At 41.5% G+C, this 24954-nt stretch overlaps 1 protein-coding gene across 1 annotated transcript in view; it reads right to left on the bottom strand.

Annotated features, from left to right (window-relative positions):
* Nucleotides 1-23747, bottom strand: part of LOC142850954 (transmembrane protein 180-like) — a 31136-nt gene extending 7389 nt beyond the window's left edge. The window contains exons 1-5 of the mRNA XM_075974844.1: nucleotides 23598-23747; nucleotides 20916-21638; nucleotides 10685-10839; nucleotides 7266-7349; nucleotides 5714-5836 (exon numbers count right to left, since the gene is read on the bottom strand). Of these exons, the coding sequence (XP_075830959.1) occupies nucleotides 5714-5836; nucleotides 7266-7349; nucleotides 10685-10839; nucleotides 20916-21638; nucleotides 23598-23747 (1235 nt within the window). The remainder of the gene's footprint in view (nucleotides 1-5713; nucleotides 5837-7265; nucleotides 7350-10684; nucleotides 10840-20915; nucleotides 21639-23597) is intronic.
* Between the last annotated feature and the right edge of the window lie 1207 nt (nucleotides 23748-24954).

The following is a 24954-nucleotide window of genomic DNA, read 5'->3' as shown; positions in this document are numbered from 1 at the left end:
ATAGTAAATAGAGCAGCAGTAACTGTGGATAGGCAAATATCTCTATGGTAGGATATATAGTTCACAGGGAATGTTGCATATGTAACCTTTTTTGTTTGTTTTGTTTTGTTTGTTGAGACAGGGTTTCTCTGTGTAGCTCTGACTGTCCTGGAACTCACTCTGTAAACCAGGATGGCCTTGAACTCACAGAGATCCACCTGCCTCTGCTGTAATTAAAGGCATGCCCCTGCATTGCCTGGCTCATTCATAATTTTTAACAACACACTTGTATGACTTGGGGTGGACCTCAATGGTAGAGCATTTACCTAGCGTGTCCCAAGCTCTGGATCATATTTACAGCATTGAGAAGAAAAGGAAGAAAGAGGTTTCTGTCCCACCCGGTCCCACAGACATTCAGTCCCAAAGAAACACACAAAGGTCTATGTAAATTATAAACTGGCTGACATGTTAGCTCAGGCTTCTTATTAGTTCTTATAACTTATATTAGCCCATAATTCTGGTCTGTGTTAGCCACGTGGCTTGGTATCTTTTATCAGTGAGGCATTCTCATCTTGCTTCCTCTGCGTTTGGATTAAGACTGCAGACTGACCATTTTCTCTTCCCAGAATTCTCCTGTTCTTGTCGCCCATCTCTACTTCCTGCCTGGTCACCCTGCCTATACTTCCTGCCTGGCTACTGGCCAATCAGCCTTTTATTAAATTAATACAAGTGATAGTGTACAAGACCATTGTCTCACAACAGAAACAAGCTTGTATATAAACCAGATTGATCACAAAAAGCCACTATCCCTTTTTGTCTTGGTTTGGTTTGCATTTTTAGATAGGCTCTTACACTATAGCTCAGACTTGCCTGGAACTCACAATGTAGTACAGGCTGGCTTCAAACTCATGGCAACCCTCCTGCTTCCACCTCCTGTGAGTTAGTATTACAGGTATGAGCCATCATACCTAGCGAAAGCTATTTCTTAAATAATAAATTTTATTAACAAATTATCTACAACATGCCAGTAGATGACAGTGTAATCCAGTGAACAGAACTGGCAGCCTATGACCCGTGGTGAAAATGAACCTTTGAATTCCTAATGTCCCGTGGAGCATCAGGAGCTCGGCCAGGACTGCAGGGCACTGCTGGCACATAATTACAGGCATGGTTACACATCCAGTGCAAGTAGCCAATCACAAGCCCGTGTTCCTTTGCAGTTGCGGCTTTTCTAACCTCTGGACTTGGCTGAGTGTACTAGACTTGCCCTTCTACCTCCCTAATGCCATGTAAGCAGAGAGGGATCAAACCTTAGGACTCTAGCTCCTAGCTCAGTATTAACACGGCAGAAATTCCATAAATGCCTGCCAAGAAAGAACACAAATCTACGTAGTTGAGCAAATGGAAGGAGACGGTCTTTTCTACAAAATCCTATTGTATTGAGCAATCTCTTGGGTAATACGAGGGTGACTTATTCTATAATTTCAAAACTATCTCTTTATGTTTGCAATGCTAGGGATTGAATCTCACACACACTTGGCAAGTAATTTACCACTGAACCACATTCCCAGAGTTCACATAATTTTTTTAGTAGCAGTTACACACGCTCGCATACTCGCGTGCGCGCGCACACACACACACAAATGTAATAAAAAAAAGAAGTAAATATATACATTAAACATATAGTAAAATAATTTGTCTGGCAGAAAGTATTTTTATTTTCTTTTTTTTTTGACAGGTCTTACTGTAGTCTAGGCTGGCCTGGAACTCACTATGTAGCCCAACCTGGCCTAAGCCCATACAATTTCCTGCCTCAGCTTCTAAAGTACTGGCATTACCACTACATTTAGCTCAGAAATAACACTTTAATTCCACTGAGGAATTCAGAATATCTTTTAAAGGGGGTCAAGGGAAAAGTACTAGTCCTAAGTAAACTGGTTCTATACACTGGAGCAGTTGGCAAAGAATTAGATGCTATATTGGGTGGGTGTAGTGGCATGCACCTTTAATCCCAGCGCTTAGGAGGCAGATGAATCTCTGAGTTCAAAACCAGCCTGGTCTACGAGTAGACTCTAAAACAGGTAGTACTACACAGAGGGACCCTGTCTCCAAAAAAAAGGGGGGGGAGAACAAAAGAATGAACGAAGGAAGGAAGGAAGGAAGGAAGGAAGGAAGGAAGGAAGGAAGGAAGGAAGGAGAAAAGAATCAAATGCTAGGAAGCTTATCTGCTAGAGTGACATTTATTTCAACAGACATATTTGCTCAGTTCTTCACACTGGTGGAGCTTAATAGGTTTTGTGTGTCCCCCCCCCCCCACACACACACACTCATAGGTTTCTCCACCAAGGCAGTAAGTCAGATCAAGCTGATTTGAAAAAGTAAGCAACAGGTTTATTTGATCAAAGCAATTCTCAGGCAGGTTCTCCAGTCCCAGAGATCGAGACCAGAGACACTACACCCACAAATGAAAGCAAGGAGACTTTCTAGATTGTAGGTGCAGCACAATGACATGTCTGCCATAAGCTGGGTTTGTGTCCAAGTACAGTCAAAATCTGAGCACTTGGGCGACTGGCAACCTCAGGAGAGGAAATTGTAGTAGACCCCAAGAATGCAGAACTGGACTTTCTGGCACCTTGCCTTTGTTCAGAGACTCTATGAATAGGCAGGATTTGGAGAGAGAGAGAGACAGAAAATGGGGCTTTCTGGATCATGCAGGGGTAAACTGAAGGTTCCAATCCAACAGGGACTGCAACTCAGCAAAGTACACCTGCTAAGTGCTACAGTTAGTTTCTGGACTTTGAGGTCGCACGAGCCTCATGAGGCCACGAGAGGCCAAGGTTTTGTTATCACGTAAAAGATAAAAAATATTCAAGTGCCTGTATGAGCTTGTATCTCTGGGAAAGCTTACAGTATCACAAAACTGGTTTGCCAACATGTCAGGCTGCCAGCGTGTCAGTTGCTGAGCCAACAAGAATTAGTGTTCAGAGCTGCTGTTCCCAAGGCTATAAATCTCCAGATTCCTCACCTTGACTACTCAAGGGGAAAGGTGGGGAGCTTTATAAGGTGCTGGTGGCTGTATCACACCTTCTGAATTCCTGGCTGACTTGGTCTGGGGTGTGACCTGGCCGTTGGAACTTCTACACATGGGCTTGAGAAGTTTGACTGTGGGGCCTTTGGGGTTTTCGAGAACACAGATAATTCAGAGCAAGTTAAACACACCTATTCTTCCTCCCTTCCCTTGTTGTCACAACTCTCTAAGAATAAGCTGATATAGGAGATAAATGGCCATGAGACTCATCAACACAGTCTGTCTTCTCCTACTACAGTTACCGTAGCTTCCCACCATGAACTTGCTTGAGGCTTTTAATGCTACCTACCTTTACAGAAACTCTTCCAGTAAGAAAAACAGTCACCTAGTATATGGGAAAAGCTGAGATTTATGCAAGTATTCCTGTACATTCTACAGAAAAGATAGGGATGCTACTCGAAGTCCTGAGTTCAATCCCTGGTACCACAAAAACAAAAGCTACCAGATTATACCAACACCACAGAAAAAGTACTGTATAGAAGTGTGTGTTCATCTCAGCAAGCCCAGCACTTGGGAAGCTGAGGCAAGAAGATTAAGAGGTCCTGGTCAGAGGCCAGAAAGATGGCTCGGTAGGTAAAGGTGCTTGTTGCTAAGACTGACAAGTTCAATTCCTGGTACCCACATAAAGAAAGAACAAACTCTTGTGTAGAATGTGTACATATGGTTGCTGTTACACACACACACACACACACACACACACACACACACACATTCATTGAATAACCAAATGTACAAAGTTTTTATAAATAAATATGTACAATATTGATTATTTAATCTAAGAAGTGACTTTATAAATTTTCTCTGTATTTTAATTACTATTTTGTGTCTTTAAATTTTTTCATAACAAAAAGTTGTGAGAAAAAATATGTCTAGATTGACAAGCAGAAAATAGAAACACTATCAATATGTGCTGAAGCTAATGCATTCAGATGCAGAGAGCTGACTCTGTGTGATCATGGCCAAACTTAATCTTTTTTTCTGTTTGTTTGTTTGTTTGTTTTTCAAGACAGGGTTTCTTGGTTTCTGAGTAGCTATGGAGCCAGTCCTGGAACTCGCTCTGTAGACCAGGCTGACCTCAAACTCACAGAGATCAGCCTGCCTCTACTTCCCAAGTGCTGGGATTAAAGGTGTACACCACTACTGCCCAACCAAATTTTATATTTTCATGTATTTGAAGATGTTCATAATAAGGTGTTGGAGGGAGAAATTGTGACAAAACTTAGAAAAACCATAAAATGACATAAAAAAAACTACTGGGACTAAAAAGTACTATAAAAAGACTGAAAAAAGAGCCGGGCGGTGGTGGCGCACACCTTTAATGCCAGCACTTGGGAGGCAGAGGCAGGCGGATCTCTGTGAGTTCGAGACCAGACTGGTCTACAAAAGCTAGTTCCAGGACAGGCTCCAAAGCCACAGAGAAACCCTGTCTCGGAAAAAAAAAAAAGACTGAAAAAATACTCTAACATGCCAAAGTCAATGTCTTTCTTATCTACAAGCAATAATTACAAATGGAATGTTACTTATATTAGCGCCCCATAAATATAAAATACTTAGATAGAAGCCTGAAAATATAAGCAAGATCTACATAAGGAAAAATACAAAACTCTGACAGAAGACATCACAGAAGGAGGAAATGATCCCTGCTCGTAACAGGGAGCTGCAGTCTTGGTATGTGTCAATTCTTCCCACTTGGATCTGTGGATTCACTCTCCCATGAGTGTTCCCTGACCTTAGGCAGACTGGGGTAGGGAGCTCTCTTCCACATAATCATAGTACCAGTATATTTCTGGTAGGATCCTTTTTATTTCTGTGGTACTGAAGATCAAACCCAGAGCTTTCAGTCTGCTAGGTAAGTGCTCTACCGCTCAGCTATCTTCCCTAGAGCCCTATGGACACACCTTATTTGTATTTTATTCTAGTACTGTTTTATCTAGCCTGTAAGCAAGTCCTCAGAAACAAACAACAATGAATGAGTAGACAACGCAAAATACATAATCACTATATAGCTTTGCAATATATGTGATTTCAATAATAATACAAAAGCTATGGACTGAGGGATGGCTCAGTGGTGAAAAGCACTGGCTGTTTTTCCGGAGGATCTGGGTTCAAGTCCCAGCACCCACATGATGGCTCACAACTGTCTGTAACTCCATCTCCAGGGAATTCGACACCCTTACCAGATCCACATGCAGACAAAACGCCAGTGAACATAAAATAAAAATAAATCATAGAGCATTGTTTGAAATTTTTTTATAAAAGCTATCCCATAGCTCTTTGACACAATGCTTTTTATCATAGTTCATTTGAGATATATGAGTTAATAGCAAACAATATCCAAAGTCCAAGACAATTTCTTTTTTTGGTTTCTTGTTTGTTTGTTTGGTTGGTTTGTTTTGTTTTGTTTTGAGACAGGGTTTCTCTGTAGCTTTGGAGCCTGTCCTGGAACTAGCTCTTGTAGACCAGGCTGGCCTCGAATTCACAGAGATCCGCCTGCCTCTGCCTCCCTAGTGCTGGGATTAAAGGCGTGCCCCACCACCCTGCGGGTCAAGACTAATAGCTAATAAGAAAGGGTGAATTTGCTTGCATGGCAGCAAATGTTTTGGGTTTTTTTGTTGTTTTGTCTTGTTTTGTTTTGTTTTTCACTACCTGCTGTTTGGATCTCCATACCCATACTGGTTTAGCTTTGACAGTATCAACATAGGAGCTAAAGACTGAGCAGGTCTGGTAAACAAAGCACTGATGCCGAAAACCATCAAGGAAAGGGGAGACCTGAAACAGACAAAAATAGCATCGGTCTTAATATAAATTACATTCGTTGCATTTCTTCTTCTTCTTTGAGACAGTGTGTCTCACTATGTAGCTCTGGCTTTGTGTCTAGAATTCATTCAGTAAACCAGGCTAGCCTTGAACTCACAGAGACCCACCTGCTCTGCCTCCCAAGTACTGGGAATAAAGGTGTGCTCCACTGGCCAGCACATCTAGTGTATTTCTGTACTCAAGTATGCAAGCATATCTATATGTGAAGGGCCTCTTCATGTATGAAGTTCCCTTTGACTTAAGTAAACAACTATAGAAATAGCTTAGTGATTATAAAATAAATATTAATTCCTTAGTTTAAGGGGTAATAGAATTCAACTACTTTATTGTTATTCTTTTGTTGTTTTTATTTGTTTGAAACAGACTATGTAGCCCAGGCTGAACTTCAACTCACTACGTAGCACAGTCGGATCCTGAACTTGAGGTGATGCTTTTGCATCAGCCTCCACATTGCTAGGATTGCTGGTGTGAGTCACAACACACAGCTATTTACTGAGACAAGGTCTTGTTATATGGCTGGCCTAGAGCTCAAGTGATCATCCTGCCGCAATCTACTGAGTGGCTGAGTCTTCAGGAAGGTGCCACTATGCTTACCTGACAGGAGGCAGCCATATGGTACTTAGACATGTTGGCATTTGGTAAATGTTGATGCATCACAATTCATACAACATAAAACAAACTGAGATTTCACTTTGGTTCCTCAGCTTTAACCCTTATGAGAGAAATAGACAGGGCTGGCAGGCAGAGAGAATAAATAGGAGGAGAAATCTAGGAAGGAGCAAGGAGCAAGAAAAGGAGAGAGGAGGACACTATGAACCAGCCACCCAGCCATACACCTAGCCATGGGGTAATGAGGAAAAAAAGATATATAGAATAAAGAAAGGTAAAAAGCTCAGAGGCAAAATGTTGTTAAAGAGAAATGGGATAATTTAAGTAAGAAAAGTTGGCTAGAAACAAGCCAAGCTAAGACTGGGCATTTATAAGTAAGAAGAAGTCGTCTGTATTTATTTGGAAGTTGGGTGGTGGGCCCTCAAAAATTAAAAAAAATAATAACTACACTCTGGTATATATTTATGGTGTCAACATAACTAAGCTATAGAGACTCTGGTAAGTCCTGTCTGTGTGACATTTTGTACTTAAGATCTGAATAAATGCCACGGAGTGGTGGCTCACACCTTTAATCCCAGCACTTGGGAGGCAGAGGCAGGTGGATCTCAGTGAATTTGAGGCTTCTCAGTGAATTTGAGGCCAGTCTGGTCTACCAAGCAGTTCCAGGACAGTCAGGACTGTTACATGGAGAAATCCTGTCTCAAAAAAAACAGAAAAAGAAAGGAGAAAAAAAGAAAGAAAGAGAAAAAAGAATAAATATAAATATACTTACTGCCTGTTAAACTTCAGTAAATCTGCATCAACCATGTCAGCCAGTGGCAAATTAAATAAGCAAAAAGAGGCTTGTACAATCACCCTAGAAAAAAAGTTAAAATACTGTATACATATGAACATTCTACATTTACAAAGCACAGATCTTACTATTAAAACAAAACAAAACAGGGTCTGGAGAGATGACTCAGCAGTTAAGACAATTGACTGCCCTTTAAGAAGACCCAAGTTCGATTTCGATTCACAGCACCCACACAGTGGTTCAGAACTATCAGTTCCAGGGTTACACCCTCTTCTGGCCTCTGTGAACACCAGGTACACACACACATACAAGTGAAACATTCATATACATAAAATAATCTTAAAACATTAATCAAAGCTGGACACAATAGTACATGCATGCAGTCCCAGCACATGGGGGGTTGAAGCAGTGGAATCAACTGTGCAAATCAACTTTAGTTACACTTTAGTGAGTTCAAGGCCAGTCTGGGTTATGTAAGACCCTGTTTCAAACAAACAAAAACTAAAATAGAAGAAGGCATAGGCAAAACATTTCAAGAGATTGGATAAGTCTAAGAGCAATAGGAAGCTTTTTAAGTTGTTCAGTAAATGAATCTATGTATTTATTTATTTATTGTTTTTTTTTGAAACAGTTTCTCTGTAGCTTTGGAGCCTATCCTGGAACTCGTCTGTTGACCAGGCTGGCCTCAAACTCACAGAGATCTGCCTACCTCTGCCTCCTGAGTGCTGGAATTAAAAGCATGTGCTACCACTGCCCAACTTGGCTCACAATCATCTTAACTATAGTTCCAGGGGATCTGTTGCCTTTTTCTGGCCTCCACTGCCATAAGTACACATGTGGTGTGCAGATATACATGCAGGCAAACCACCCACACACAAAAAATAAAATTTTTAAGAATGTATACAAATGGCATAAGTATATGCTAAGTTGGTCATTGGAAAATAGCAGATATTATTTCACTCCAGTTAAAATAGTTATTATCAGTTGGGTATAGTGTCTCATAGCTTTAATCCCAGCACTCAGAAGGTAGAAGCAGGCAGATCTCTGAGTTCCAAACCAGCCAGGTCTACACAGTGAGACCCTATCTTTAAAACAGGGAATGACTACCGTCAAAAACACAAAACCCAAAAGTCAAGTGTGGGTGCTATAGAGAAGGCTCCCATATACTGCAGATGGGCATGTACATTAGAGAAGCCACTGTGGAGGAGGAGGCCTGAAGACTCCTCCAAGGCCTGAATTAATGAATGAACAAACAAGGGAAATATGATATGTATATAATAGAATATTATTTAATCATAAAGAAGAATGAAATCCTGACCTAAATAGCAAAGTGGACAGAACTCCAGAGCACTTGGTTCAGGGGAAAAAGCCAGACTCAGAAAGACAAGTACTACATACTTGTTCTCTCTCACATAGAAGGGTTAGTTAGTTAATTAGTTAGTTAGTTAGTTAGTTAGTTTGTTTGTTTGTTTGTTTGAAGAAGCCTGAATGTAGAACAGTGAGAAATAGCTAAAAAGAGACGAGACATGGTAAGTACACATGCAGATGTCCCGGGATATCACACTCAACTCCAGCAATACATGAAACATCTCTTGGTTTACTTGCTTCTGAGAGGGTCTCAGACAGCCCAGGCTGGTCTTGAACTTACTGTGTAGCCAAGGAAGAGCTTGAACTTCTGATAATCCTGCCTCCACCTCTGAAGTACTGGAATTACAAGTGTGCATACACCTAGATTTTATATTTGTTTGTTTGATTGTTGTTGTTTTGTTTTGTTTTGTTTTGTTTTGGTTTGGTTTGGTTTTTTGAGGCAAGTTTTCTTTGTGTAACTGCTCTAGCTGTCCTGGAAATCACAGAGATCTACCTACCTCTGCCTCCCAAGTGCTGGGATTAAAAGCATGCACCACCACTGCCCAACTTATTTTGTTTTGTTTTTGGATGCCTGGATTTTTGTCGTTGTCTTGTTTTACTTTTCTTTTTATATTAATTTATGTATTATATGTGAGTAGTATATGTTCATGTAGGTATGTGTGAATAAGCATGTTGCATGCACGAAAGTGTCTTCCTCAAACACTCTCCATGTTTGGTTTGTTTGTTTCCAGACAGGGCTTCTCTGTGCTTCTCTGGCTGTCCTGGAACTCTCTCTGTAGACCAGGCTGGCCTCAAACTCACAGAGATCTGCCTGCCTCTGCCTCCCTGAATGCTAGAATTAAATGCGTATGTGACTGCCTGGCCACTCTCCATCTTTTTTTTTCCTTTGTCTTTTTTTCAAGACATGGTTTCTCTGTGTAGCTTTGGAGCCTGTCTTAGAACTCTTATGTAGACCAGAGTGGCCTTGAACTCACAGAGACTCTCCTGCCTCTGCCTCCCGAGTGCTGGGATTTATGTGTGCGCCACCACCACCCGGCTCTTCATCTTTCTTTAAAAAATTATTTTATTTGGTTAGTTAGTGTGTATGTGTGTATGCCTGAGTATTTGTATGTGTGGCGTGTATGTGTGTGTGTGTGTGTGTGTGTGTGTGTGTGTGTGTGTGTGTGTGTGTGTGTGTAGGAGCCCACAGAAGTCAGAAAAGGACATCAAATCCCCCGGGACTGGAGTTATGGTCTGTTGTGAGTCACCATGTGGGTGATAGGAACTGAAAGGAACTGAACCTGGGTCCTCTGCAAGAGCAGTAAGCTCTCTTATTGCTGAGTCATCTCTCCAGCCCTCCATCTTATTTTTGAGACAAAGTCTCTTTTGTTGAACCTAGGGCTCACCAATTCAGCTAGGTTGACTGGCCAGGGATCAATGAGCTCCAGGGATCTTGTTGTCCCTACTCCATGCCCCATACCCCACTCCCAAGCTCTGGGGTTACAGACACATGCTGTTGAATCTGGCTGACTCTCACACCTCTGAGAAGAGCAGTTTACCAACTGAGTCATCTCATAGTCCCTCATTGGGGCTTTTTGGTTGGGGAGGGGGGGGTGTTTGCTTTGTTGTTGTTGTGTTTTGTTTGTTGGTTAGTTGGTTTTTATTCTTTTGGTTTTATTTTCTTTTTGAGACAACGTCTTACTCATAGTCCAGGTTCATCCAGAATTTATGGCAATCCTCCTGCCTCAGCCTCTGGCGTGCCAGATTACAGAGGTGAACCACCTAGCTATTAAACACAGTTTGTCTTTGCTACAAATCTACTATATAAAATGCTTTGAAAACACAAGCTGTTAATATTCAAACAATTTCACTGGCAGGTACAGCGCCCCAGCCTACAAATGGGAACTAAACTTCATTCAGATTAAATATGTTAAGCCTGGCGTGGTGGCTCATGTTTATAACTCCAGCTACTCAGATTAAAGATATCTCAATGTTTAGAAGGTTCTGGAAAAGCGTGGTATAATGCTGAAATGGTGCTGGCATTTACTTACATGATAACAGTGAGATAAACAGCCAAACAGTAATAGTATTCCTGTCCCAAAAGTAACATGACAATGGCAGCTGCTCCTTCTAGGTAGAAAGAAATTAAGATAATCTTATAGTAGCCATATTTCTTCAGCCAGGACTGACCTAGAAGTACCAGGCACTGCAAGGGAAAGAGATTGACACCACGTTAAGAAGGAACCCACCCCACCCATTAATTCTGCTTACCTGTGATGACAAAACCTGCCTCTCCTTACGAAAGTAAGTTGTTCTGAACTACAACATCTGTTCCATCACAGCTTAGACTGTCTTGACTGGGGAGGTGTTTGTGGGTTTAGTTTGATTTTGAGATGGAGTCTCTCTATGTGGCCCCCTCTGGCCTGGAGTTTACTGTGTAGCCCAGGCTAGCCTTGAACTCTCAGTAATCCTCTTGCCTCAGCATCCCAAATGCTGGGATTATAGACAAGTCACTACAATCAGTGGTTAATCCATATACATAAAAAAAACTGAAGGGCTAGGGATGTATCTGGGTGCTCAAAAGTACACATGAATCTGTAAGTTCCACCCCCAGCACTGCCAGAAAGGGGAAAAGAAGAGGAAAACAACCATAGGCATTAATGCTGTATGAATATTGAAGAAAATGCAACCGTTTCCATAAAACATACAACTTCCCAGAAAGTGAAAGGCTCAACCAAAACTAAAGCAACTGCAAAGTTTACAGTTGGAGTTAGTTAAAGCCCAGCATTGACTCAAGATAGGTCCTTACTAAGCATCTCATCGTCCACACTGTGAGGTGAATCTGAAACGCCCCTCATTCTGAAATCAGAAGTCTAGGACACAATATCCAGGAATCCTCCCGTTTCTTCTGGTTAAGTGTTATGTATTTGAATCATTCCAACAGATTCACACTAGGAACTTGGGGTTTTTTTTTCCTCTCCCGTTTCTGAAGCTGTTCGTTGTTCTAGACTGAAAAGTCTGCTACATGTACACGCTTGTGCATTCGCAAAGATCAGAAGACACTCTTTGTTTTCAACATGAAAAGTGCATTGTTTAGCCCAGAGCAGCTTCCACTAACCGAACGTACGTACATTGCAGTAGAAGAGAATTTCGAACAATGTAAGACGAATACAAATGTCCTTTAATAAACAGAAGGCTTCCCCTCCAGCCCACTCTTTGGCTTCCTCCTCTACTTTCAAGGAACAAGAGCTCATTTTCTAGAGACTGAAGACAGTGGCCCCGTGGCCGACAAGGTCCAAGGCATTTCTCAGAGGGGATGTACATAAAGCACCCAGCAGGCTCTGGGATGCTCCTCTGTGCAATTAGAGTCACTCGTGTCCAGTTACTGAAGTGAAGCTGCCTTGTACCAGTCTCTAATACAGAAACATGCAAGAAGTCAGGAGCGCAAGAAATAGGACAGAGCGCAAATGCAGTATTTGGAAATCAGAGCCTACATCTGAATCCCAGCTTTGCCACTTTTAATTTCCTGTGTGTTCAAAGACAAGTTACTTCACGCAAGACACATTTTCTAATGTCTAACTCCTCTCCCCTCTCGACTTTTTACTCTGCTTTATTGCAATCTACCACAGAGCAATATCCTTATCATTCCCCTTTCCCTCATTTAGGTTTTATAGTCAATGTATAAGACATTCAATAATTTCTAGCTATTATTCTTGTGTGCAATATGTAGAAAGACATGGGCCAATGATATTATTTCAAAAGCTCATAGTAACAGAAAAGAGAAAGACTTTGTCTAAAATTAAAGCCTTCCAGAAGACAGAATTTGGCTTCTCTTTCACATGCCCACCTGAGTAGGAAACTTCACATAGCTTGTCCCACCTACGTGTTGGCAAAGTCACCCACAGAAGCCTAAAGCAAACCAGAGCTGGGAAGGCAGTGTTGTGGTCTTGGTGTCTTGTCTGAGCTGTTCTTGTGTGCTAGCAAGAGCCAGCATCTCCCGAGGGTTACCTTTATGCTAGGAGTCAGCGGGGTGTCCTCCTTTGGTCAGCCCGCATAGTGACTGCATTAGACAGGTTCCATTTTTATTTTCATTTTGTAAATGATGATAAGGAGATATAGAGAATCTGAGTAACTTGCTGAAGATCATACAGTTAACAAATAGGATTCCAAAGCAATCTGCTTCTCTTAGGAGAGAAGGAACAGCTACTGGAAAGAAAGACCACTTGGCATCCTTAGCCACACCACCACGCACACACCTGATTTCAGAAGCTAAGCTGGGTTGGGCCTGGTCAGGACTTGGATGGGAAGAAGACTACTCACATGGTTTTTGTTTGTTTGTTTGTTTGTTTAGATTAATTCTCAATCTATAACCCAGGCTGGCCTGGAATTCATACCAATCCTCCTGCCTCAGCCTCATGAGTAATCACATGAGCCACCAAACCTGGATTGTTCCTTCTTTTCTCCTTCATTTATTCATCCTTTTGAAATGAATGTCATTGAGCAGTCAGCTCAGAAAGGGCAAACACAGTGTCACCTCATGACCGTGCCCAATGATTTAAAGGGGTTAAAGTCATTTAGCAGAACAATGACAATTCTCATGAGCTATCATTTTTAATATCATATTTTATGCAAGTGTCATTTACCTAGAAATGAAAAATACATTAAAGCAGCTTTGTATTTCATATGTTCTTGTGAGGGCTTAAGGAAGAGGGCCATTGAAATCTTTTGGACACATTTCTTTCAACATCTAACAGCGAGGATAAGACTAAAAGAACTATCTACTAGATAAATATATAGCTTAGTGGTAGAGCACTTGACTATACAAGGCCCAGGTTCAATCCACAGTACTATGAGAGACAGAAAGAGTCATTTATTGAACATATATTTGACAAAGAACATATATCCAGAACATACAAAGAATTTCTGCAACTCAATAATATGAAAATTAAATAATACACCAATTAAAATTTTGACAAAATAGTTGCCAAGCTACGGTAGCTCACACTTGTAATTTCAGAACTCTGTAGGCTGAGGCAGGAGGATTGCCACAAGCCTGAGGGCAGTCTGGACTACATAGAAAGTTCAGGACTGATCAGGATTATCATGTGAGACTCAAAAAAAAATGAAAAACAAACAAAAACTTGAAAAGTAAGCACTTGAGAAGACGTTCAACATCATTATTAATCACACAGAAAATAAAAAATATAATATGCCATAGCATGTCTTCTAGCATAGTTAAAGTGAAGAAGATTTATCATATGAAGTGTCAATGAGAATACCAGGCGACCAGAACATTTGCACACCACTGACATAATATAAAAGGTGGATGAATGAGTAAAGTGCCTGCTTACACAAGCATGAGGACCTGAATTTAGAATTTACATCCCCTGCACCCACACAAAAGCCAAACATGGAAGTGAGGATCAGAAACCCCAGCACTGGACATAGGCAAAAAGAGACAGATCTTGGAGGCTCGCTGGCCACTCAGTCTGGCCAAAATGGCAAACTCTAGTCTGGTAAGAAACCTCACCTCGGGACTTGTTTTTACGGCATGTTCTGGCTTTTTGGGACCCTAGTCTATATGGATGCACAGCTCCCTAGGCCTGGGTGTAGAGGGGAGGGCCTTGAACTTCCCACAGGGCAGGGTTCCCTGCCCTCTCTCAAGCAGGGTGGGAGAGGGAGGAGGAGGTGTGGGGGAGCGGGAGGGGATTGGGAGGAGGGAAGGAAGTGTAAATAATTGAATGGAAAAAAAATAAAATAAGAAAAAAAGAAAGAAACCTCAGCTCAAAATATAAAGGGAAGAGCAACAGAGGGAAATACCTGAAGTCAGACTCTAGACTCCATGCACACTTAGACAAACACACACACACGAAATGTAAGATGGTACAACCACTTTGGAAAACCTTTTGGCCGTATCTTTGTAAATAAGCATATGCTTAAAATGGAGAGAGAGAGAGAGAGAGAGAGAGAGAGAGAGAGAGAGAGAGAGAGGAGAGAGAGAGAGAGAGAGGAGGAGAAAGCAAAAGTTTGCAGACCCATGCACATCTGGTCCAATCCTAAGTTCCAGGAGTGTAGCAGTCACTAGAGACCGTAAAAAGGTTAAGAGCTGGTCATAATGGTACATGCTTAAAATCCTAGCACTCAGAGCCAACTATTCTACCCAAAGGTATTTTAAAAAAGAAAGAAAAGCTTATGTCCACACCAAATATCTAAATTATACATTTTGATGTGTGTATACACCAGGAAATTGCCACCACAATTTAGGTAGTTAACTTTTCTATGGGGGAGCAGGATTCAAATGAATATAGTAAGCAAAAGTAAAACAACAATTTTCAGACAGCGGATCTCCACAATATGCTGTAGTGCATACAAATATACACTATAAATAAATAATTTTTAATTTAAAGAGGTTTCTTTGTTTGTGGCTTGGCTTTGTTTTCGTTTTCAAGATAGGGTTTCTCTGTGTAGTCCTGGCTGTCCTGAAACTCACTACGTAGACCACGTTGGCCTTAAATTCACAGAGATTCATCTGCCTCTGCCTCCCAAGTGCCAGGACAAAAGGTGTGTGTCACCACTCCATCTAAAGAGGTTTTTTTTAAGTGTATGTAGGGAAAAGGTTACGCCTCGCCCTAAAGCACGGCAATCTCTGTCCCCGTCAGATTTCAACTGCCTAGTGCTCTCTATCCAGGATATAGATAAAAACTAAGAGGAAGTAAAAGTATAATGGGAATTACCAAAATAAAATCACTTCATCGTGTTTAGCAAAGCTCATGTACTTTACTCACTGAAGCTCCTTAGATCCTCATTAAATAAACATCTATGTAAATACTTAGAAAGAAATTTAACTAAAACTTGGGACTTGAGAAACCTGGGCTGGAAACCGTGTTATTAAACACACACACACACACACACACACACACACACACACACACACACACACACACAAATATATTTAAATGGAAGAGGAGACTACAAAACAGTGTTAAATCTTTAAAAAATCTAGCTGGGGGACTGGAGAGCTGTCTCAGAGGGCAAGAGCACTTGCTGCTCTTGCAGAGGAGCCGAGTTTGGGTCCTAGCACTTACATGTTGGCTCATAATCATCTGTAACTCCAGTTACAAGTGATCTGATACCGTCTTCTAGCCTCCACAAGCATCAGACATGCATGTGATATACATATAGACATGCAGGCAAAAATTCATACATGCAAAAATAATTCTTTAAAAAAAATCCATCTGCTGGGCGGTGGTAGCGCACGCCTTTAATCCCAGCACTTGGGAGGCAGAGGCAGGTGGATCTCTGTGAGTTCTAGGCCAGCCTGGTCTAGAAGAGCTAGTTCCAGGACAGGAACCAAAAGCCATGGAGAAACCCTGTCTCGAAAAATAAAAAAAAAAAAAAAAGAAAGAAAAAAATCCATCTGGGCTGGCAAGATGGCTCAGTGTTAGGAGCACTGACTGCTCCTCCACAGGACCTGGGTTCAATTTCCAGCACCCACATGGCAGCTCACAGCTGTCTGTAACTCCAGTTCCAGAGAATCTGACATCGTTATACCAATGCATATAAAATAAAGTTAAATAAAGTTTAAAAAAATCCATCCATTCAGCATATGCCCAAAGGATTGGACTTCCTATCCCACAGTTTGCTCATCCATGTCCATTGCCGTTGTATTCACAATAGCTAAGAAATGGAGACACCCTCAATGTCCTCCAACTAAGGAGGTACATATGTACTATGGAATATTATTCAGCAGTAAAGAAAAAGGAAATCATGAAATTTGGAGATAAATGGATGGAACTAGAATAACTCATATTGAGTGCGGTAACCCAGTCCCAGAAAGACAAACATGACATGTTCTGTCTCATCTGAGGTTCCTAGCTCCGAGTCTTCAGATGTGCATATGTAACCTGGAGTAACTACAGAAACCAGGAAAGCAGAAGGGACCATGAAGTGGGGTATGAGCAACAGAAAAGGAGTAACAGGGTACAAAGGGGAACTTACGGAAGGAAATGGGGGAAAGGAGGGGCTTCAATTAGGGAAGGGAAAGGAGATGAACACAGAAGAGGGAGGAGGGCAAAGTAACAGGATTCCTGAAGAAGCCAAAAGACATCATATTATCTACCCAAAATTACAAATAATACTGCAGAGACTGTGTTTCATCCCAGCTAATGTCTGTATAGAAATGGACAGACCAACCCTACAATTTATAGAAATGCTCAAGGGACCAGAGTAACTGAAACAATTTTGACTCACCCTTTCTATGCCATCAAAAAAATGGGAAAATAGAAATAATCTATCTGATAACAGATTATACCTAAAATTTTTTAAAATTGCCAATATAATTCAGTAATAAGACTAGAAGACCTGGGTGTGGGGTACATGTATTAATACTGTACTTGGGATGCAGAGCAAGACAATCTTGAGCATGAATTCAGTCTGGGCAATGTAGCCAGACTCCAACTCAATAAAAACCAAACTTAGTACTGGAGGAGACACAGGCCAATGGGGGTTGTTGACCAGCCAGTCTACTTGGCAAGTTCCAGGCCGGTGAGAAACGCTGTTTCAAAAAAAAAAGGGTATGTACCTGAGAAAAGACATTCAAGGTTGTTCTCCGGCCTTCACAGGCTCTTGCACACATACACAAATACAAATACACACACAAAATAAAATAGAAGATGGACAGAGTATGGCTTTAAAATATATAATGAACAAAAATTAGATAACAACTTACTTTAAAACGGGGCAAATAAGGTAGCTAGAAAATTTTCCAAAAACACAACATTAATTTCACAACCATCAGGGAAATCAAGCCCACGCATGACAGAATGCTAGCCATTCTCAAAGAGTCCTGTAGGAAAGAAGGCAGATAACAGCACATGTGGGCGAAGTCTGGAGGAACTGGAGACACTTTGCACTATTACAAACATAAATTGTGTACCAACTTTGGAAATCCTCCACTATCTCAGAATGCGAAGCACAGAATCACCACCATACCGGGCAGTTTTTCTATCCCTAGATACATACCAAAAGAGATGAAAAGAGATATTCATGCAAAAACCTAACATTCCTATTTACGGCACTATTACTAAGTAGGAATGGGGGCAGCGAGATGGTCCAGAGGGTAAAGGTACTTGATGTCGAGGCTGATGACATGAATTCAGTCCCCAAAACCCTTATAGTGGAAAGAGAGAATCGTTTCCTGCACGCTGTCCTCTAACTTCCATACGCGCACAGTGGCAGGTCCATGTTTATACACACAGTACTCATGTTAGTAGAAATGAGGGGCTAAAGAGATGTCTCCGTAGTTACTGCTCTTTCAGAGAAGCTGGGTTCAGTTCTTCACACCCACATGGCAGCTCACAGCTACTGATAACTCCAGTTCTAGGGGATCTGATGTCCTACTGACCTCTGCAGGCCCATGCACACATATGGTGCACTCAGACACATGTGCATGAACAAATGTGTAAATATATCAAATATCCATCAACTAATGAATAGGTGAACAACATGATACAATGGAGTATCACCCAGTCATAAGGAAGAAATGCGCTATAGTTTCTTCCTGTCAAAAACTCAGAGTTTAGTGTGGAAACTGTTCAACTATAGAAACAAGAATGATGGAAAAGACTTGAGGCTGGAGCCTCCATGATTGACTCCTTGTGGCTTTATAAGAACAGAGCAGAAGCCAGGTGGTGGTGGTACATGCCTTTAACCTTTAATCCCAGCACTCAGGAGGTAGTGGCAGGCGGATCTCTGTGAGTTCGAGGCCAGCCTGGTCTACAAGAGCTAGTTCCAGGACAGGCTCCAAAGCTACAGAGAAACCCTGTCTTGAAAAACCAAAAGAAAAAAAAAGAACAAAAAAAAAAAAAGAAAGAAAAAGAACAGAGCACAGAGCAGAACTCATACCCAGGCCTGCTGTCTCTTGCCTTGCAATGATCTGCATGACTGTAAGGTTGTACTAGCAAGAGCATCACAAAATACAGCTCTTCTTCACCTTGAATCTTGAGCAAAATAAACCTTTCCTTCTTCTCTTTTCAGGGCTGGGGATGGGCCCACAGCCTTCCATATGCTAGGCAGGCACGCTATCATAGAGCTGTATCCTCAGTCCTAAAATCTCTTTCTTTAAAAATATCTGCTGCGCTGTTGACAAATGACAAAAAAAAAAAAAAAACAACAACCTGGCTGGGCCAGTAGTCCGTACCTATAATCCCAGTTTTTGGGAGTCAGAAGAATTGTAGTGATATTGATGCCACACACCTCTGGGTGTACCTTGGGGCTTGAGAGAAGACTCATCCTAACTGTGGTCAGCAATGAGACCATGGGCTGAACACCTGACTAGACCAAAACGGGGAAAGAGGAAAGCCAACAGAGAACAGAGCACAGCCATCCCCTCCATCTGCATCCCATCCAGTGAGGTAAAAGTCAGCCTCCACCACCTGTTTCCACTACCAGGCAGTGATTTACTTGGCCCAAGTACATGTGGACAGGCAAACACAGCCTGAACCCTCTGAAACTATAAAAGAAAAGAAACCTTGATGTTGTCTATGTCAGACATTCTGTCATGGTACTAAGAAACATATGCAGAATAAACTATGCGGAATAGCTTTTTCCTTAATCCTGGAAGAGTCTAAGTACCATGTTTTAACTATTATTTAATTGCAAAATTAGAAGAAATCTGTATCATAGGCTAGGTTAAGTCATAGATTTAGAAGACACCGTTAGCTTACGGTAGCAATATGTTCGCGCTCCAAATAGTTAAGAAGGAACATGCCATCATCCATAAGGGTCATGATCGTGGAATTTTAATACTGCTCTGAGGCTCCAGAACTCAGGCTTTTAGACAAGTGTTCTGAAACCCTGCTCCATGAATTCTTGGTCAAATTGACTCTTGTCGGGGTTTTCTGTTTTGTTTGTTTTAATCAGAGTCAGTGTTTTCTAAGAAGTGATGGGGAAAGTGTGAAGAAAAGGGTAGCACAGCAGGGGGCCTCTCAAAAGAGTCACACTTAAGTGTCTTTTTGTTGTTGTGTACTTTGTTTCGCTTTATTTTGTTTTGGGTTTTGGTCTTTCTTTGTAGCCAAGGCTAGCCTCAAACATGTAACAGTCCCCCTATTTTAGCCTCCCTATGTACTAGGATTCCAGGCATGAGCCATCATGCCCAGCTACAGAGAAGAGTCCTAATAATAGCTACCTATAGATGGTTTTGATGGTTTCTGCAGTTATGTTGATAAAGGGGTTAAAGATTAAGCATGCTGGGTGTGTCAGCTCATACCTGTAATCCTAGGACTTTACCAAGGCTAAAGTAGGACTGTCGTGAGTTTTATTTAGGCCATCCCAGGCTACAGAGTGATAATGTCTTTAAAAAAAAAAGAAAGAAAGAAAAAAGAAAAAGAAATACAAACTGTTTTAGTGTGTTTACTAAATGAGATTATAGGATAGTTATTGAGAGGATGGTAGAAAAGAAACATAGGTCAAAGGTTAAAGGGATCCTGAGGCTACATGGGTCATAAGGAAATCTAGGCCTAAACTCTTGACTCCAGGTGTGACTCATAATCTTGTTCATAGGGTCGTTGATTCTCAGCCAGCGGACATTTCCCATGTCTTGATTTTCCATATCATTTTCCTGCCCCTTCTAAGATTTCTTCCATGAAGACAAAATTTTAACTGCCTGAACCAAGCAAAAACACACACTCACAGGAATCCATTTGCTTCTTCCACAGCTTTGCTGATGCTTAGATTCAAAGCCAAACATTTGAAATTCCGGGCCATAGAGATGACTTGACACAAAGCTTAGCCACCTGAGTCCAATCCCTGGCACCCACAGCTGTAAAGAGAGAAACCACGCCTCCAAGCTGTCTTCTGACTTCCACAGACCACCCTGACACACAAATATAAACAGGCGCACAATTGTCTAGGCATGGTGACTCTCTAAATTCAAAGCTAGCTTGGTGTACTTAGAAAGTTCCAAGCCAGACAGGACTGTACAATGAGACCTTGTCTCAAAACAAACAATTGACAGATAAACATAATTTTAAAAATAGTGGTCTTTTAAATCATGCTGCTTGGGCCTCACTATGTTTGGCCCTTGCTTGCTTTTAATTTGCTTTCCCATCCTTTCTATGGGATCCTGTACAGCATCTGAGCACTTGCTTGCTCTTATTTAGAGTTTGTTAGTAAATATGTGTCAGTTAGAAACACTCCTTGTTTAGTCACATTTTTCCTCTACTCAGACAATTGATTGTTAATCTTTAGTCCCGCTAGGTAGACGCACGCAGAATCTTCACATACCTGAGGGCAGATGAAGGCAGCCCCGTACATGATGCTCCTTGCGGAAGAAGACAAAACCTCGGCGGGAATGAGGTTATCTGCAAAGATCATCATGAAGTTACTGAAGAAGGTCAAGTGAAAGACTTGAAAGAAATTCATGATGAGGAAAAGGTGGAAGTTCCTCTGAGACAAGATTTGTCTCATCAGTAAGATGGTGGAGGTCCACGGCAGTTCCTGCTCACTCTCTGCGAGGAAGGTTTCCGCTGGGTTTCTTTCATGTTCAAGAGGTCTCATACGGAGCATGCCACTGTAAAGGCTGGTAAGTGCCAGGAAGGCAGTGATGACGGCAACGACTTGAAAATTGGGCAGGATTTCCATGTTGTGAGAGATGAGGCCACAGAAGAGGACGCTGGTGGAGCCCAGCAGGGATGCTACCTGGTTAATTTTCATCAGCTTCAGCCTGCTCTCATGCCTGGGGAAAGTCTCTGCAAACAAGCGGCACTGGGCTTGCTGCACCCAGGCGAGGGTGCTGTCAAATGCACACAGGGAGACCACCAAATGAAGTCCATTAAGCCAGTCACCATCATGATAGTGCTTCCAAGGGAACCAAGGGAGCAGGAAGGCCACTACATGCAAAAAGGCGCCAAACAGGGAACAGTGGTAACTTAGACAGCAATCATACTGAGAGTTCATCCGAAGGTACCCACTTAGGTCATTCAGAACATTCCAGATCATTAAAATTACCTAAGGAGAAAAAAAAACATAGGATTATTTTGTACAGTTGTCAGTAGTGAAGACTACTACATTCAAGAGGAGAAGGAGGGCTGGAGAGATGGCTCAGTGGTTAAGAGCATTGCCTGCTCTTCCAAAGGACCCGAGTTCGATTCCCAGCAACCACATGGTGGCTCACAACCATCTGTAAAGAAGTCTGGCGCCCTCTTCTGGCCTTCAGGCATACACACAGACAGAAAATTGTATACATAATAAATAAATAAATATTTAAAAAAAAAAAGAGGAGGAGAAGGACTCCCGAGGCTGAGCATGGTGGCAGGGGCCTAAAATTTCAGCACATGGGAGCCTGAAGAAGGAGGATCATTGAGTCAGACCTGCCTGTGCTACAGGGTGACCCAGAGAGCAGAAGGAAGCGAGGGAAGAAGAGGGGAGGCAGGAAACAAGAAGGAATAAATCCCAATCTTTTTGTTTATTTCTACTAATAAGAAGTATCTAAAGCTGAAAAGTCTCTGTTTTGGAAACAGTCATTGGCATCAAGGATAGGGGCAGCATGCCGCTCAAAAGCCCATGCATTCAGGTATAGTGCAAGTGGTGGCATGTATTTTATCAAATCCTTTTAAAAAAAATCATAACCTTCTGAGATAGGCATTGTTATTCCTCCCTTCTAATTACAAAATTAGATGCTTGGACAGAGAAGATAAGCGATTCATCTAGCTAACTAAATAGAGCAACGTTGGAACCAAAGCAGTGAACACAGAGAATGTCTTCCCCTGTGGCACACAGGGCCATATTTCCTCATGAAATTCAGGCCCTTCTTCTTGTTAAAAATTTTTAGCTATTTATTTTATTTTATGTCTATGAATGTTTTGTCTACATGTGTATATGTGTACCATGTGCTTGTCTAGTACCCATGGAGGCCAGAAGAGGGCATCAGATCCCTTGGAACTGGAGTCACAGATGGTTGTGAGCCACCGTGTGGATGCTGAGAACTGAACCCAGGTTTTCTAGAGGAGCAAAAAGTGTTCTAAATCAATGAGCCATTTCTCTACGCTTCCAAGACATCATTTTGCATATCTACATTTAAAAAATTAAGATAACAATAATAATAATAATAATAATAATAATAATAATAATAATAATAAATCAACTCAAAATCAATATACTAAATATGTAGTTCTGTAATAAACAACATCATAAAGCACAAGGTAAAATGTAAAAACATATCTATTCATTCAGTTCATGTATGATAAGTTATATAGTTTGTCTATATCATCAAGCTTTTCAAGGCAAAGCTCGCTATACTAGGTAGTTTTGCTGTGTTAGGTAATTTTATGTTAACTTGGTATAAGTTGGGGTCATCTGAGAGGAAGAAACCTCAATTGGAAAAATGCCCTCATAAGACTGGGTTGCAGGCAAGACTGTAGGGCAATTTTTAATTAGGATTGATGTGGAAAGACCCTGTCCCTATTGGTAGGGATACCCCTGAACAAGTGGTCCTATAAAAAGGCAGGCTGAGCAAGCCAGTTAGTGGCACTCCTATATAGCCTCTGTATCAGTTCCTGTTCCAGGTTCCTGCCCTGTTTGAGTTCCTGCTCTGACTTACTATGCATTTGGTCATGGTGTTTTATCACAAGCAATAGAAACCATGACTAAGGCAGTATCTCCTCCTTCCCTCTCTCCTCTCCCAACCCATTCCCTTTGCCTTTCTCTCTCTTTCCCTCCCTCCCTCTCTTTCTTTTTGAGATAGGATCCCTCTGTATAGCCTGGACCAGTCTTGAATTCTCAACAATCTTCCTGCCTCAGTTTCGTAAGTACTGAGATTACAGGTTTGCATACCCTAACACACACATTTTTCTTGATAACTCTTGCAGGTATGTGCAGAATGTACTCTTTGATAAAAAAAAACAGTAGGATACATCTATAAGGAAGGAAATTCTGTCCTACATTTAAGGAATAAAAATTGCATCCCACCTGGGATTGATAGAAGGCCAACTCTGAAATCTTGTACAGTTCCAAGAAAAGTTTCACACAGTAGAAACGGAAAAAAGAACTTAACATTTCAGTCCCTAGTGTAATCAGAGAGTATGCCCAGGCTGTGGAATTGATATTCCAGAGTGTCATTTTCCATGCAGAGGAAGTTTGCCTCCCTGTTTAAAAAGAAAAATAGAGGTTAGAATTTAGAATTCATTAGTTAATTTAAGTAGATGGGCACTAAAATTCCATTAACGTTAGTAATTTTAGTTAAAATTCAAAAATACTTGCTGTAAACATCACCAGATTTCTTTATTTTATTCTTACTCAACATTTTGAGATGTTGCATAAATTACAACTCTAGTTATATTTGTGTGTGTGCACATACGCAGAGACCATATGTCAACATAGAGGATCTTCTGCTATTGCTTTTCGCCTTATTTTTCTGAGACAGAGTCTTTCACTGAACCAGGATCTTGCCTACTCAAGCAAGGCTAGTGACTAGGAAAGACCCAGGGATCGGATCCTCCTGTCTCTGCATCCCCAGAGCTAGGATCACAGGCATGCGCGGCCACACCCGACTCTTGTTTTCGCACAAGGACGCTAAGGCTTGAACTCAGCTCCTCATGCTTGCACAGCTGGCACTTTAACAACTGAGCCATCTCCCCGGTCTCTACTTAGACGTTCATGTGTCTTCTAAAATTATAAAGTTTGATTTAGGCAAGGATTTAGACATGCTTAGCTGGTGGTCAAAGAGATATAGTTCTGCATCAACCTCCCTAGTTGAAAAGGAGGGACAGCAAATAGTGAGATGACAGGTAGAATCAGAGGAGAAACAGCAGGTCCTGTGCTAGAATCAGAGGAGGAACAGCAGGTCCTGTGCTAGAATCAGAGGAGGAACAGCAGGTCCTGTGCTAGAATCAGAGGAGGAACAGCAGGTCCTGTGCTAGAATCAGAGGAGGAACAGCAGGCCCTGTGATAAGCTGCTCATTCCCCAGCACACACTTGTAGTGCAATCATTATGTGACATTCTCTTAATGGACTATGTAGCTTTGTGTTGTGGAATATTTGTACGTTGTGAAGATGTGTTGCTGTGACTGGTGTAATAAATAGTTGACCGGCCAATGGCTAGGCAGGAGAGATAAGCCTGACTTCCAGACAGAAAATGAGGAGAAAAAGAAAGGCAGAGTCACCAGTCAGACACGGAGGAAGCAGGATAGGCAGGACAGAGTAAAGGTAATCAAGTCTTGTAAAAGAATGTAGATTAAAAGATATGGGCTAATTTAAATTACAAGAACTAGTTAGGAATAAGCCTCAGGTAAGGCCGGGCTTTCATAATTAATAAGCTTCCATGTCA

Source organism: Microtus pennsylvanicus, chromosome 5, assembly GCF_037038515.1.
Source record: "Microtus pennsylvanicus isolate mMicPen1 chromosome 5, mMicPen1.hap1, whole genome shotgun sequence".
NCBI classification, from domain to species: Eukaryota; Metazoa; Chordata; class Mammalia; order Rodentia; family Cricetidae; genus Microtus; species Microtus pennsylvanicus.
Note: the sequence above shows the minus strand (reverse complement) of the source record. Positions and strands in the feature narration are given on the sequence as shown.